We start from the raw sequence: 16,637 nt of genomic DNA, 5'->3' as shown, positions 1-16,637 counted from the left end.
AACCTGTCCCCAGATTTTAAATCACATTAGTAACAACACTATCAGGTTTGTAAAGCAATATCCTTTCTAGTATTTCTTCTTTTATGTTACGTTTCACCCATTTACCTTCCAAGTCAAATGACAATGAGCGGAGGAGAGTCACAATCAAGATTATATACACATTAGGTATCCCAAAGTCCCAAAATGTCCAATCTATTCAAATTTGATACACATTGGTGAAAAAGCTCATACAGTTCTCAAAATTATCTCCCTCCCCCCCAAAAATTGCACCTTTTACAGCCCTATAATACAAAGTATCAAAAAGGGTTTTTAAAATAACAACATTACAATTTGATAGCATAACAAATATGTTATGGTATCTGTGATCATATGGACCCATGAGTCATATGGAGTGCACAAAAATGTTATAAATGCATGGAATGTTGTTGTTGTTGCATGTTGTATAGTGTCACTTGTAAATAAAAGTTAACTTGCCTTTTATTGTCACATCGGGCTGCATAGTTAAAGATTACACGACTAATGATTCAAGGGAATCTGATGTGTTGCTGTTAATCTTAGGTTGTAATCTTAAAACATTTAAAGGACCAGATGTTTTACTATTATATCCTAATATGTAAAGCTATAGAAATCAAAAAGATGTATTTCCTTTATCTCATGGCTGTATTTCTCTAGAATGACGTACCAGTGTTTTTTAGTCTAGTGATAATCCTCTTGCTTTTACTGCCAGCTCCAGTCTTATTTCATTATGCTTTTTCAGATTTTGGACCTCATGCGGAAAGTTCATATCCCATACAGAAAGAAATGACTGTATTTCTGTAATAAAGAGAAAAACAAATTTAAGTCAAAAATGTATTAAAATTATGATACAAGACATATTTTATGCAAAATAATAAATAAATATGATGCAATGCATGAAATGCAGTTGCAATGTTCAATGTACAACTTTGTATTGTAAATTCAGTACATATTTGTGCAAGAATTTATTAAATGTCCATGACATGTTATTCTGGAAAATGCTTTTGAAATGTTAAATTTTTTTTACAAAAGTACATATACAATTGCAAATGTGTAAGAACATGTTCTAGTCAGTATATATTTTTTTGCAATGTATGTTGGCCTCTTGTCAGATTTAATTCATGATTTAAGCAAAAAAATAAATAAAAAAAAGAAAATACTGTACAGAATACTACTGTTCGAACTTAGTAGTTGAAGTCTTTTGTACCTTTTTCCCTATTGATGCTGATTTGTTTTAATTTAAAGGACATATACCATCAGTTTGACTGATGGTAGAAGTGTAGCACTTACAGGCACACCAGGTGATGCAGGTCCTGCATGTGGTCGTTGTAAGAGCAGGATCTGCATCACTGGCGTGACTACAGTACAGTGGTAGCAGCCATAGCAGCTATAGTGTCAGGGGATCCTGGACTCCAACCTGACACACTAAAAATGAAGGATGTGCACCATTAAAAACATATTGGGGGTCATTTACTAAGGGCCCGATTCGCGTTTTCCCGACGTGTTACCCGAATATTTCCGATTTGCGCCGATTGTACCTGAATTGCCCCGGGATTGTGGCGCACGCGATCGGATTGTGGCGCATCGGCGCCGGCATGCGCGCGACGGAAATCGGGGGCGTGGCCGAACGAAAACCCGACGTATTCGGAAAAACCGCCGCATTTAAAAACCGAAAAAGTGTCGCTTGGGGACCGCTTACCTTCACCTGGTCCGAGGTGGTGCATTCCGGCGCGATGAGATGACTTTCAGCGCAGCAGCGCCACCTGGTGGACGGCGGAAGAACTACATTCATAAATCCCGGCCGGACCCGAATCCAGAGCAGAGAACGCGCCGCTGGATCGCGACTGGACCGGGTAAGTAAATGTGCCCCATTATGTTGTACATTGTACAGCACAAAATGTGTATAACAATGCACATTTTCCACAGTACACAGCATGCATCGGCAGCTCAGATAAGAAATGTGGGGGGAGAGGACAGTAAGACTAGGATCTCTCATGCCTAATTCTAAACCCTCAATGCCCCCTTGGTGTGAAGGTGGCAGGTTGGGGAAAATAATCACAAGTGCTAGCCGATAAATATACCCCATTGTCTATCATCTTGATTACCTATGTCCAGCCGTTTCTCTGATATCCTCCTCCATTTCTGCAGTAGTTGTCTACCCTGGGTTTACTGCTAATCCATGTGAGACCTCTCGCTTGTTTAGGCAAAGGTTACAGATTTCTACACAGGTTTCTACACAGCAGGGAAGCAGTTAACCTTTACAGCTCACACAGCACAGGCTGCACTCTATAAAACTGTTTCACTGCTGATTTATCCTAATTATTTCAAACTGTATCCCCCTCTATGTGGTGAAAGCTGACAGGCTAGTTACAAAAGTTCTGTATATACACATTACGTGAAGTTGGATTTTCTTGTAAGCATCTCACTGGATTTACTTCTAAATTACTGAATGAGAGAACCAAAAGCATTGTAGGAATTGTGACCTGCCTAAAGCTGACTCAGGGCAAGACATGAAGGGGATAATCTCCACCCACTTCACTGCTGCTGAAAAAGATTTTGAAAAGTAGCTTAAGAACAGAAATTGCCATAGCTTTGAAAAGAAACGCAACACGAGCATTGTTCTGTTTTTGTATCACATATGACAATTTGGTAAAAAAACATTATGAAATGAGTTACATTAAGGCAACAAAAGGTAACAAAATAATTTAAATTTATAACATAACAAAAAGCATGCCAAATTCTTATTTAATTCAAACAAATCTCAAAATGTACCTTTCTGTGGCGTGCAACGACATCCTAAAATGAGCACAACATTCTTTACACTTCCTTTCTCTAGAAGAAAACAAATACGTACAAAATATTACAAGGCAGAGTCACAACAGCGGATTGCACTGTATAAAAACTACATCAATGGCTCGAACTTTATAAAATTATATTTGCAGTTCATTATTGTTTTATTTTACTTTGGGAAAATACCACATTTCATACACTCTGAAATAAGGTGAATAAAATGCAGCCTTTTGCTTGATTATACAACTACCTAGTTGAGAGGGAATCATGCAGCGAATAGAGTCACAGAAACTTGAGATGATTCTTATCGGTCGCCGAGTTGATAAGTCAATGAGCAGGATATGTCCTCCACCTGTTCCCACCCATAGTGCAGTATTTTTCTGTAAAAACAAGGCTTTCACCCGAGCAGTGTAAGCATCTTCTTTCTTAATTTTTCTCTGCTTTACAATTTCTTCTCTATAGAAAATACAACATATATCGCAAATCAGTGAATCACTGAACTTAATACAACATAAATATACGTCATTTATGGTAACAAATCTCATTCGCATTGCAAATTAGTGGGCCTGCAAACATCCTTTATCACTGATTTACTTCTAAAATACAATTTAACATATATACTCGAGTATAAGCCAAGTTTTTCAGCACAAAAATGTGATAACTGTGCAAACTCGGCTTATACTTGAGTAAAAAAACAAAAAAACAAAAAGTGCAAGTCCTTTTCTATACATCGATGCACGCACTAGAATGTCAGCATGCGGCTGCCATCACCATACCCAAGACGGACCTCGCGGGGACAAGGTGCTGAAGCCAGAGCATCAATGTAAAGAAGAGGAAGGGGGGGGGGGCGTCAGAAGGCGAGTACACTTTTGTTCTTTTTCCCTACAGGCTTTATATTGGGGGCAGTGTCTGCATGTTGTAAACTGGGGGGCAGGGACTGGCAGGCTATATATTACAGGGGCTGACTGGCCATATACTAGAGGGGATGACAGGCCATATACTACAGAGGCTGGCTGGCTATATACTACAGGGGCTGGTAGGCTATATACTAATGGGAGATGGCAATATACTACAGGAGGCTTGCTGGCTATATACTGGGGGAGCTGTGGCCAATGCATTTCCCACCCTCAGCTTTTACTCAAGTCAATAGGTCTTCCCAGTTTTTGTGTTAACATTAGGGGTCTCGGCTTTTACTTGGGTCAGCTTATACCCAAGTATATATATGAGTAAAAATGCCTCACTATAAACTGTAGTTATTTCACCATGAAAGTGGTTTTACATGTAGGGGGAGATTTAATATGCATCATCTTTCAGTTTACTGGACAAGGCATATGACAAGCCCCATCTCCTTCAGCATGATGTGGTGGGGAGCAGGGGCATCAGATCCGGGCTGCAGAAACACAGGGAGGAATGGAAATAAGATTGATGTTCAAAAAAACCATACTTAATAGATACCTCCCATAGTATTTATGGGCCAAGAAACATTTAGTAAAAAGTGCAAAGTATATTTTATAAATTACAACAATAATAATAATTCAAGAGTGAATCTAATTCTCATAATCCTCTGCAGCAAAGGTTATGCCAAAAGCAATGCCACATAGGAAGCGTTGTGAAACCGTGTGAAAAGGAAGTTGGCATAAGCAAAAATGCAGGTGTCTAAAGACTAGAAATGGGGGAAAGGGAACAGAATAAATTATATCTATATGTGATATAACTGTGATAATTTTCTAGGGCAAAGTACCTGAAGAAACCCAGGCAGTAAAGCAGTGTGAATCTCTAAAGGTCAGCCAGGTTGAGATATGGTTGAGAGGAGAAAACCAATCAGCTCTAGAGGGAGAATCTGCAGACCGCCGCCGACTGGGAATAAACTGCCGGACTGCTATGTGAAAGTGTCTCAGCAAGCTTTACTTGATTCTTGAGATGGGGCCTTGAAGAGCAGAAAGCAAAGCCTGCTCCAGGGTGAAAACTATCTGAGAGTTACTAAGGGTGTTGTACAACTGATTGACATCTTGCTAAGGAGAGGCACCAGATATGTAGCATCGTACCCGTGTCACCTTCACAACTCCAGCACTGGTTCCAGATCTGCACACACCTACCCCCATAGAATTTAAAGTAAAAATGGCAAAAAAAAAAACCCATGCAGTGACCTGATGCCATCTCAAATATCAGTAAACACACAGAAAGAAAAAAAAAACAGTTTTTTACTTTAAAAATTGGGCACAGTCAAGCATTTCACATAATTTTTCTGTCTTCTTATCCCAAATTTCAACAAATGGGCTGTATTTTTTTGCGACATAGATGTATTTTTCAACCGCCATAGCAGTGATATTTGAATCACTCATTGATCCATGTGAAAATCTACAAATAAAATCAAAACACAATTAGCCAAGAATCTGAAAGCAATAACTAAATTTGGAAAATTAATAGTTAACTTATTATAGAAGAAGAAAATACTAGAATGCTTCTTTGAAAATCAATACTTTAATATAGTAAAATTTTAGTTGCCCCTATATTTTCAGGCTTTTATATTTCTAATGGTTGTAAGTCTCAGGGTTAGGACGGATTCTTTTGGGATCTATAAAGCGTTCTGGATGGATAAAATCTTCTGTTAAAAACATTTGACTGGCTTTTGTTGAGTTGTAGCAACATAGGCATTGAATATTGTTTTAAAGGTTAATTGGCTAACCATATTGACTGAAAGCAAGTTTTATATTTTTAATTTCTTATTTGATTCTCCATAAACAGGGTGTGTGTTTGTTTACAAAGTACCTGGTGTACTAGGTAAATGTGTATTCTAGCTATGACAAGGAGACGAGGAAAAGACATTAATTACACAATTTATATTGTGTATAGAACTGGCATAAGACAGACGATAAGAATTACAGCATTGGAAACAGAAAAAAGCATATTACCTTGTGAAAGCATATAAGTTTATTAATTGATTTTAACAAAAGTGGACATAGATTTTAAACTCACGGCATGGAGCTTTTTGTTTCAAGAGTCTTCTGAACTGAAAAATCATTTGAAAGAAATAAGATTTTTGTTCCACACACAGCCCAGACAGCAGTCTTTTCAGTGGTATATGTTGATCCACACATGCACATTACTGGTGTGCTGATATCCCCTACACTTAGAATCTTCATAGGAGTCACGTTATTGCACTAAAATAAAATTATTTAAAAATGAGCCTAACAAATACCATTCATCAATGATTACACATATGCCATGTTATAGTCAAACAATGTACAAAAAAGGAATCTGTTAGCTCATTAAATATGCTGTCCCATTAGGAAAGGCCTCAGTAATACATTGGAATGAAGAATTATGACACTATTTTTTAGATTTCTTAGTTTTTGCTACTTGGAGTATACATCTAATAGCACCATATTGAGATGGCTGATCCACTAGAAGAATTGCAAATACCTATAATAGAATATTACATATTATATTAATTTTTTTGCTCCCCTTCTTCAAAAATCTATAACTCTTTCATTTTTCTGTGTACAGAGCTGTGTTAGGGCCTGAAATTGTCGGAAAAACACATTTTTGTCACTTTCTTGTGTGCTCAGTTTTCACTCTGCGCTCCAAATGATAAATCTACTTCATTCTTTGGTTCAGTAAGATCATGGTGATACTACTTTTACATAGATTTTATTAAGTTTCAATACATTTAAAAAAAAATTAAAAACAATGTGTACGAATACAAAAATAGTTTTGCCATCTTCTGACGCTAACAACTTTTTTCATACTTCGGTGCATAGAGCTGTGTAAGATGTCACTTTTTTGCAAGATAAGCTGACGTTTTTATTGCTACCACTTTGAGGACTGTGCAGTCTTTTGATCACTTGTTATTATATTTTTTGTGGGATGTAAAACGGCATAAAAGTGGTGATTTGGACATTTGGGCCCTATTTTTGGTTATGGGGTTCACGGCCAGAACCTGGAAGAAAATAATTCAAAATGTGTTTTTTCTGCAATTTCACTGCATCTGGAATTTTTGTTTGGGTTCCCAGTACATGCAATACTAAATAGAAACACTAGGAAGTACGAATAAGACGCATTGGTGGCAAGACAGAAAAGGGCATTAGTGGCAAGATTAATTAACCAGGGGGTTAATTTGTTCTAGAAAATTCTTGGTTTTGCAGAAGCAATCTGTGTACCAGGTAAATAAACACACATCAAATTTATGCATTGGTGAGCTGATATGTTTAACTTCAAAGTGGAAAAATAATCTATTTTCGAATGAAGTAGCAGAATATCTAATAAAATTGCTGATTTTATAACAAAATTACTTACTTTTATTGAAGCTGCTTCAAAAATTGCAATGTGACCATTTGCTGTGCCAGCCAAGAGAAAATATTTCTTTTGACTAAAATGAATAACATATATATTTAGACAGGCAATTAAAGAATGCTAAATATTTTAAAGAGAATCTGTCAGCAGTTTAGCTTCTGACATGTTAGTAAGTATCACTGAAGATACATTTGTGCATGTTGCTAGTAGTGACAGGACTGCAGAGGACAGTTCTGCAGCCAATCAAGGGCTATGGGCAGGTATTTCAGCCTGAAGAAATTACTTCTGCACCACAGGCTACTCCACAAACCTTCGGCTATGAGTTGGGGCTGTATGACAGTATTTGGGTTGGATACTCAAATAGTCACTAAGAGCAGAGGGGATTGGTTGTAGAACAGTTCAGAGAGCAGAAAGCCCTTCAGCTTGATTGACCAGCATACAGAGTACTTGCAGAAGCTGCAGATCTGAATTAAAAAATAACATTTCACAGTCCTTCTACTACTTACTACACACACAAGATATGACTGCACCGCTCTTTAGGGCTTATACCAAACTGATATGTGTATATGTTATAAAATGCAAACCAATTAAAATATTAATAAAAATATATACTACATACATATTTATACCTCTGTAGTATCTGACAAGAAAACAAGAAGCAAGTAACAGAGTCACTCATTTTTTGAACACAGTGTTTTGATTTTAGATCTTCTGCACGTGCAGCCAGAATATCACCAGATTGTGTCCCAGCCAAGATCCAATTTTCTCTTTCATCAGGTACAGTCACAAATGCAAGACAAAGGATTCTACTCTCACAAAAATCCTGAAAATCAAGAAGGAAGAATTATAAATTAACTAAGCCTCAATCATGTTAGTTTGAAAATCACTGTATCATACTTATGAATTTCTTTTAGGTTGTGCTTGAGACTTAAAGGCAGTCTACCACCTCCAAACTCACCCACAAGTAAATATAGCATTGTGTAGAAAAGGCAGTTCCCCGAAACACACGTCAGAGTGTGTGTCAACATGTGTAAGCAGTCAGGTTTGTATTTTATTGTATTGTACTGTACTATTACAGTAAGTGAATGTGCAATTTATGTCACTTGTTGTAACGATTATTATTTAACGCATGGGAGAACTTTATTTCCCCGATGAAAAAAAAATTAAGAGTAAAAAAGTAAAATAAAAGGTTATAGTGTCAGTATAATCCAAAGACAATCTCCAGCACTCACAACCTCGCAGGTCTATCAAAACATTTCACCCAAAGAATCTCCAGCACTGGCAACCTCACAGGTCTATCAAAATATTTTTGGGAAACCGACACTGGCAATATGACCACCAATATGGTGACTTACATTTACCATGTTACCACCAACAAAGGTGGCGGGGATAGGGTTAAAACCCTACATATGAAATAGGCCAAATGGATGTTATTCCTGGATACAAGACATCCTTCAGGCTTGAATCAGAAAAACGATCTATACATTTATTGATGTTTATTTACCTGCTTGCAAATGTTTCTGATTCCTTTATATATTATTTGTGTAACGAGTATATTACTCCATTGTTCTCTGCTGTTTTTCACTTGTATTCTAATTACTACTCATCCGGATGAGGGTGTGTGTGGCCTCTGATGTGCTTTCTTCCCTACTTATGTCGGCTCACTAACTTGTTGCTTTAGGTATTAATAAAGGACCCATCAATCTAGGTCCGAAACGCATTGCCTTTTTTCCACGGAATTACAGTTTTTAATAATTTTTTAATACACTGGGATTTTAACTAACTTTTGCCTGATGCCGATGGATTGCCTTAGTTTTTCCTTTATCGTCCTGATAACTCCTGAGATAAGGAGGGACATTAGAGAGTGCTTTGAAGTAACAGTAGCGACAAATCACAGGAGACCTCCTCAATTAAGCTTGTTTAAGAATGACAAGGGACCTCCAGTAAAACTGGAATGAGAAGGATCACAGATTTTCACAACAAAGTGCTAACTAATTTGCCTTTGATGCGTTGGTGGGGCTTGGTCTTTGGGGATGAGCGGTGTCACATAATTTAATGTTTTACTTGTTTGTGTTTTATTTGACTGAAACACCTTTCTTGTTTCCTTTTCCTTATTACACCTAACCCCCCCCCCCCCCGACCTCCCGAAAGACTTTAAAGTCGAACTAGGAGATATTAATGAAGTCTCAGTATCCTGGACTCTGACTGGATATAAGGATACATTTGGACTTTGTTGACCTGACCTATTTCTACAGAACAAGGTAAAAAAGAGAACCTTACTAGCTACCATGATATCCTCCCCTTTTCCCATACCCAATAAAGTTCTCTTCCCTATTATTTGTTTTGTTGACCCCTATAGAAGGTTCTGTTTTACAATTAAACATTCAATAAAAATAGTTTAAAAAAAGTAAAGGAATGACATTTCTATATTTTCCTTCACAGAAGGCAGTAACAACCCCAACTTCAGAAGCTTCCTTGTTTTCTATAAATTCTAAGAATTGCTATAAATGCTGGGCAGTGAGGTATTTTATATATTTATACTGAGAAACAAGGTAAATTTAAAATCAACATGTTAAAAGTGAATACATTACCTCAAAAGTATGTCCACCTTTCATTAAGTTCAAACAAGAGATCTGCCCCTGGTCAGTACTTCCACTTCCAATTAAAACAATGGGCACCTTGAAACGTGGATTGCTCGCCACCATGCATTCAGCTGTTAAAGTGCTTGGTATTACAAGATTCCTCATTAAACATAGGAGTTCTGCAGAGTTCAGAATCTCATAAACCTGTAGGGAATCAGACAAAATCTACAGGGTACTGTAACAATAACATATAACATATAATTCCTTTGCTTTACATACAGAAAATAAGATGTATTGAAAAGATTTTCCTGTTTTCTATTACTGAGGCGCAGTTAAAAAAAACTTTTACTTATCCTGCATTGGCTAGCTGTCAGTTTGTTGACTCTCCTGATTTGTTGTGTGTTTGCAGACAGCACCGGAATCGCAGGGGCTTGTCCACTGACTACTGATTGACAAACTACACAACCTAAAACCTTCCTGCCCAGCCAGCATCACACAAACAACAAAGTAAGAGGACTGATTATAAAAGGAATAGTTACAAATAACATACAAACAAAGTAATAATCACATACATATTGTATTGAAAATGACTAGATTAGTTATGGAAATTGTCTCTCTGCATTAAAAATTTCACTGATAAGCATAACTAAAAATTTAATTAAGGATACCATACACTTTTATTTAGCTTCTGAACATATACTAGTATCTGAACATTGGAAAGAGAGATGAGACAGATCAGAGATTATGAGACCCAGGAGATGCATATAACACCATGACATCCCCCCCTCTACAATCACAGCCATTACATACTGTCAGATCTGCTGTGTCTCCCCTCCCCCTGGATAAAGATTTTATCTGCCTGTAGCTTGTAGATTCACTCTTGTCATGCACCGGCAGGAAGTCAGTGTGTGAGCTTGTCCTGGAATTTAAGGTAAGCGGCTAGAGGGAGAGAGCAGAGAGAAGCTCAGTGCAGCGACAAAATAACACTATGTCTGCTGACCCCAAATGCCAGGGTTGGGTCCAGGGGCAACCTGGTGTACACCAGGGCTGATAGAGAAAGGTTGGATTTATATCTGTGAAATGTTGTATTTTTGTTAATGACATTGAATTAGAGAATCTTGTCCTTGTGGGAAAACCCCTTCAACTCCTTAAAGCCGAAGCCACTTTTCACCTTCCTGACACGGCCCATTTTTTCAAATCTGCCCTGTGTCACTTTAAGTGGTTATAACTTTGGAACGCTTTAACATATGCAAGTAATTTTGATTTTTTTTTTCTTGTGACACATTTTACTTCATGTTAGTTATAAATAAATGCAAAACATACCACCAAAATTTTTTGAGAAAATCAGATATTTGGTGAAAATTTGGAAAAATTCTCAATTTTCGAAATTCAAAATATTCTACTTTTTCCACACATAGTCATAACAGCAAAAAACGTAATAACTAATATTCAATGTATGTCTACTTTATGCCTGCGTGGTTTTTTATACATACTCTCATTTTTGTAGGATGTTATGGGGCTTTGAACGTCAGGTGCAATTTCTCACATTTTCATAAAAAACACAAAATCCTGCTATTGAGGGACCTGCTCAGGTTTGAAGCCACTTTGAGAGGCCTAAATAAAAGTAAAACCCCATAAATTACCCCATTATAGAAACAACTACACCCCTCAAAGTACGTAAAACAACTTTCATGAAGTTTGTTAACCCTTTAATTGTTTTACAGGGGTTAAAACAAAATCGGACGCAATTTAAAAATGCATTTTTTTTGGCTAAATTAATGCTTTTTTCATAAAATGTACAAATTCTCAGTGGATAAAATACCAAAACGCTCCACAAGGTTTGATACCCAATCTCTCCCGAGTATAACAAATACCCCATATGTGGTGGTAACCTGCTGTATGGGCACACGCCAGGGCATCGAAGGGAAGCTGCGCCATTCAGAGCAGATCATGCATTGTCACTTTTTATTGGCTATACAATCTTTATTTTTTTGGCAATTTGGACATATAAGGGCTTTTTTTTTTTTGCGACATGAGATGCAGTTTACAAATACTTCATTTTAGTGGGTCATTAGCTTTTTGATGAGATTTTCTGTTCAATAAACTTTATTGAAAGATAGCATATGACAAAACTGTTTCTATACATTACTTACAATGTCAGAAACGGGCGCCAAATAACTATCAATTCGGTAATAACATTCAAGAGTGCTCTTGTCTAAGGTACACAATATTTAGGACAATATAAAGAATATTTCTGTTTATTTGAAGCATATAGGTAAATGTTAAAGATGACCGCGTCCCAATTTACAAGTATTAGTACCAATACTGGCAGCAAATCAAACATCAATAACAAAGCACATTCGACACAAAAGTACAGAGGGAAGTACACAGGGGACGAGGAGGGATGGGAAGAGGTGGGAGGGCATTAGAGGGAGACACATAAGGAAGAAAAAGAGGGGAAAAAAGGGGATAAATATATATACAGCCAACCAACTATGTATCTACCGCTCGATCTTTGCCTGAGCAGCAATTGATAAGGTGGGGATCTATGGGCTGCCCCCACCCGCTATCCAGGAAGCAAATTCCGTTGAACTATGGAAATCAATCCACAGGGACCAAATCTTGTTGTACCTATGCATTTGTGAATCTGCGATCCCCTCTATAGCTCTCATCTCCTCCATTCTCATGATATGATTCATTGCTTCCGCCCATTCAGCCCTTGAAGGGCAAACACTTGACTTCCAAAGTCCGGGGATGATCTGGCGAGTAGCGGAAATGCAATGTCTCAGGAAACCTTTCTTTACCGGCATCAACAGAGAGCAGGCACATAGGCACCTTCTGCCGTCGAGCAGCGTGCATCAGGGACACCATTTTGATTGTATTATCCCTGGCTTCTATACCTGGGACAAAGCCTACCTGCTCTTTGTGAATGAGGTCAGGGATCAAATGTTTGCAAGCGTTGTGCCAGAAGTTTGGAGTAAACTTTAATGTCAATATTGATAAGGGAGATGGGTCTGAAGTTGGCGCAATGGGTGGTATCCTTCCCAAGTTTTGGGATTACAGATATATGTGCCATTAAGGATTGTTTAGGGAAAGTAGCCCCTTTCGCTATCACGTTATATGAGGCAAGGAGGGGTTCTAATATGTCTAGTTTCAGTGCTTTATAAAAACGCAGGGAAAAGCCATCAGATCCCGGACTCTTGCCCACCTTTAACTCTTTAATCACCTGAGTAAGTTTTTCTGATGAGAATTCCTCCTCTAGACCCTCTGCCAATGCCTGTGATAATCGTTTAGGGGCATCAATGCGACTATATGCGTTATGGACACTAGAATAGTGACTATAATCCCTTTGTGTTGGATGCAATATTCTCCAAAGGTCCACTAGGTTTAATTTGGCTAACTCTTTTGATGAGATTTTATTAACTCTTTAATGTATGGAGGAAAAGAAAATTGTCAATTTTGTGTTTCTTTTTTTTGTATCTTTTTGGGGTTGTACACCATACACTAAAAACACTATATTATCTTTATTCTATAGATCACTACGATTACGGTGATACCTCATTTATATAGCATGCGCATGTTCAGTGTGTCACATCCGGGTCCTGCTAGAAGGCAGGACCCGGCTCCGGAAGAAGATTGCGCAGCCCCGGGACACTGGCAGTCCTGGGGTTGCGATAGGAGCCACAGACTTCCCCCCCTGTTAAATGTCCCTGACATGCCGTGGTCAGCACGACCGCGGCGTGTTAGGGTTTAACATCTGTGATCAGAGAAATCTCCGATCGCGAGTGTTGGAGGAGGGTGTCGGCTACATTATATAGCCGACACCCGCAGTTTCTGGCGCCGGCTCTGTTAAGGCGCCAGATGCATGACGTACTATTACCGCATATTGTGGGAACGCACCTCCCACAATGCAGTAATAGTATGTCAAATGTCGGGAAGGGGTTAAGTCTGGCATGCATATACATATTCACTGCAAATATAAACAATATCACTTTGAAACAATAAATCGATTCTGACTGCTCACTGACCAAAGACATCAGCAGGCGCACGTATTGGGTCTGCTGAAACAACTTTCAACCTCACTGCAGTTTCTCCTGTTCCTATGTTAATCACGGAAGCAGGCCCGCTTCTCCGGCTGTCAGACACAGCTGGAGACCCTAGGTAGAAGATAGAAGTGGTTTATTTCCACTTCTACCTCATCTTTTCTTGTATTGAATGCAGGAGCCGGCAGTGCCGCCTGCTCTATAGACCTGGCAGTCACATGATCGCTGGGTCTGCAAGTGTTAATCAGAGCTGCGGCGTCTGGGTCTGGAACCAGTATAGCTCTAATCAGACATCTACCCCTACAAAGGGTTGCCCCAATATATGCCCCAGTTACAGGTAAAAACTAGTAAGTTGAAAAAATAAATAAAAAACAAACGTGGAAGTTTCCCTAGGGGTCTTTTATGACCTCATGGGGGACATAAAAAGTGAAAAATACCCACAAGTTATGGCCCTTAAACCAGCAAGTATGAAAATTCGCAAGAGAGAAACATTATATAACAAGTGGATCTGAAAGTAGTTGAAATGATTAAAATACCAAAAGAAAACCAAATATTTGAAGATGTAATGAATAATGTTTAGCTATCCTTAGAGACAAGGGCTACTTACTCTGTGTCTCTGCAAACAGAAACTACATTAATACAAACATAACCTAGAATACTGTGTGCAAGGATATTAATAAAACTGAACAATACCGGTCAACAGTGGCGGATTAAGTGTCCCTGGGCTGTTTACACGACTAGGCCCCCCCAGCATCCGGACCAACATGTGCCCAGATGTTAGGTCTTAAGTACTACTCTGTATACTCTGTATCCTTAATATTGTACTGTTCATATGCAATTTAATGATGAAATTCAAACCTGCTCTTATAACCCATCAATTTAGGAAAGCCAATCACATTCCCTAACTGCATTAAACCATCCATCCAGACTACCGTCCAGACCAGATTGCACAGACAGTGTCTCCTTCACCTGGCTACCCCAGCCTCTGTGCTCTGCAGCTGAACACCCCCTCATACTGTAAATACTCACACAGACAGTGTCTCCTTCATCTGGCTACCCCAGCCTCTGTGCTCTGCAGCTGAACACCCCCTCATACTGTAAATACTCGCACAGACAGCATCTCCTTCATCTGGCTACAGCAGCCTCTGTGCTCTGCAGCTGAACACCCCCTCATACTGTAAATACTCGCACAGACAGCATCTCCTTCATCTGGCTACAGCAGCCTCTGTGCTCTGCAGCTGAACACCCCCTCATACTGTAAATACTCGCACAGACAGCGTCTCCTTCATCTGGCTACCCCAGCCTCTGTGCTCTGCAGCTGAACACCCCCTCATACTGTAAATACTCGCACAGACAGCATCTCCTTCACCTGGCTACCCCAGCCTCTGTGCTCTGCAGCTGAACACCCCCTCATACTGTAAATACTCGCACAGACAGCGTCTCCTTCATCTGGCTACCCCAGCCTCTATGCTCTGCAGCTGAACACCCCCTCATACTGTAAATACTCGCACAGACAGCGTCTCCTTCATCTGGCTACCCCAGCCTCTGTGCTCTGAGAAAGCCAGTGGGCGAAACACGTGTTGGGGCTACACAGTGCACACCCGGTATCCTGGTATGGTAATGACTTTCTAGTATTGTTTTAGAGCCGTTCATGTTAGCAAGCTTAGGCTTGTATATAGCTGTTTTCTACCTCGAGTTACTAGGTCTCCTACTCCATACTGATTCATTTTATTCCCTATGGCACTTTGCTTGTTCTATATGTAGCTATGCACTGTTTTTAATCATGTATTCCCATTGTATAACTACCATGCTATGTAAACTTGCTGTTATTAATAATTTTTTGCATAACTAATAAAATTTATTTAATATTTACAATTGTTTGAGCATAGTACCAATTTGTATTTTTTGATACTTACATTTTGGGGCACAGGATTTTGCAGTGGCATTTGGATTTGGTGCCCATATCCTTAGCTCCCCCATCTGTTGGATTTGATCCTTTAATTAATTGTCTACAGCAGAGACCCACCCCCCTCCCCCTTTAAAAAATGTTCACAAACCCCAAACCCTTCTGGCATCTTCTCTTCCTGCCCAGATGCATACACTTTGACATTAGGCTGCTGCAAAACTGCCATAGTGTATGCGACGGAGCTGCAGGGTTACAGGGTTACATGGTTACATACGAATAGAAAATCTTCCATTTATACTCATCAAGAACTGTGCCATATTAAGCCATACTAAACATGTAGTGTGTTAGCAAGGCAGTCAAAACACAAATACAATCATTAAACTTGTAACCACCCATCTGCAGACCTTGTGAAGTGCTGTTTTAGAGAGAATATACATTTTAGATGCCAAATATGAACACAAAATCTAGGTGAAATACACTGAAACAACAGATGTGGTTCTCTCATAAATGTGTATTTGAGAGGTTTCACTGTGCTAAATTGAGGTCCAATCCCTAGAGCTGTTCTTTGCGTGCACTCTGCTACCTCATCACGTTATGTCAACACTGCAATGTCTTCAAATAACTACTTGTGTATGTGATGTGCGTGTCAACTCCACCAATCCCATGTCAAGGTTATTAATATCAAAGTTCCAGAATCATACTTGCTGTACTAAAGTGTGAACTATGGACAGGATGTAGTATGATTAAAAAGGTCTTCCACTTTCAGGAAACCTCTGGAGCCACAGGTGAGGGTCTGTAAGGATTTGATGCTGCAAGCAGTAATTACTTAGATATAGAGCATGAGTTATTAAAACAAAATCTTCTGGGTTAGCCTGGCAGTATAATCCTAGTTATGATTAACAACCTGAGGAGTTTGTGGTGTTCAGACCTGCTGATAAATGCTCGTCAGCTATCTATATCCTGAAATAATAGTTTTTCTTAATACATTTTTCCTGAAGCCTTCTTAAA

General features: G+C 38.9%; 1 protein-coding gene across 5 annotated transcripts in view; it reads right to left on the bottom strand.

The window, feature by feature from the left end:
* LRRK2 (leucine rich repeat kinase 2) overlaps positions 1–16,637 on the bottom strand; it is a 129,531-nt gene that overhangs the window by 2,752 nt on the left and 110,142 nt on the right. For 3 of the 5 annotated variants that reach the window (XM_072147127.1, XM_072147126.1, XM_072147128.1), the window contains exons 45-52: positions 9,690–9,884; positions 7,728–7,921; positions 7,102–7,174; positions 5,782–5,966; positions 5,011–5,163; positions 3,056–3,261; positions 2,788–2,847; positions 683–813 (exon numbers count right to left, since the gene is read on the bottom strand). In XM_072147127.1, coding sequence (XP_072003228.1) covers positions 692–813; positions 2,788–2,847; positions 3,056–3,261; positions 5,011–5,163; positions 5,782–5,966; positions 7,102–7,174; positions 7,728–7,921; positions 9,690–9,884 — 1,188 coding nt within the window. In that variant the 3' untranslated portion in view covers positions 683–691. Of the gene's footprint in view, positions 1–682; positions 814–2,787; positions 2,848–3,055; positions 3,262–5,010; positions 5,164–5,781; positions 5,967–7,101; positions 7,175–7,717; positions 7,922–9,689; positions 9,885–16,637 lie in introns of those variants that run through there. The other 2 variants (XM_072147129.1, XM_072147130.1) reach the window with 2 other exon arrangements.

The sequence above is a fragment of the Engystomops pustulosus genome, chromosome 4 (genome assembly GCF_040894005.1).
Source record: "Engystomops pustulosus chromosome 4, aEngPut4.maternal, whole genome shotgun sequence".
In the NCBI taxonomy this organism is placed as follows: domain Eukaryota; kingdom Metazoa; phylum Chordata; class Amphibia; order Anura; family Leptodactylidae; genus Engystomops; species Engystomops pustulosus.
The sequence above is the reverse complement of the archived record's forward strand: the minus strand, read 5'-3'. Positions and strand labels throughout refer to the sequence as shown.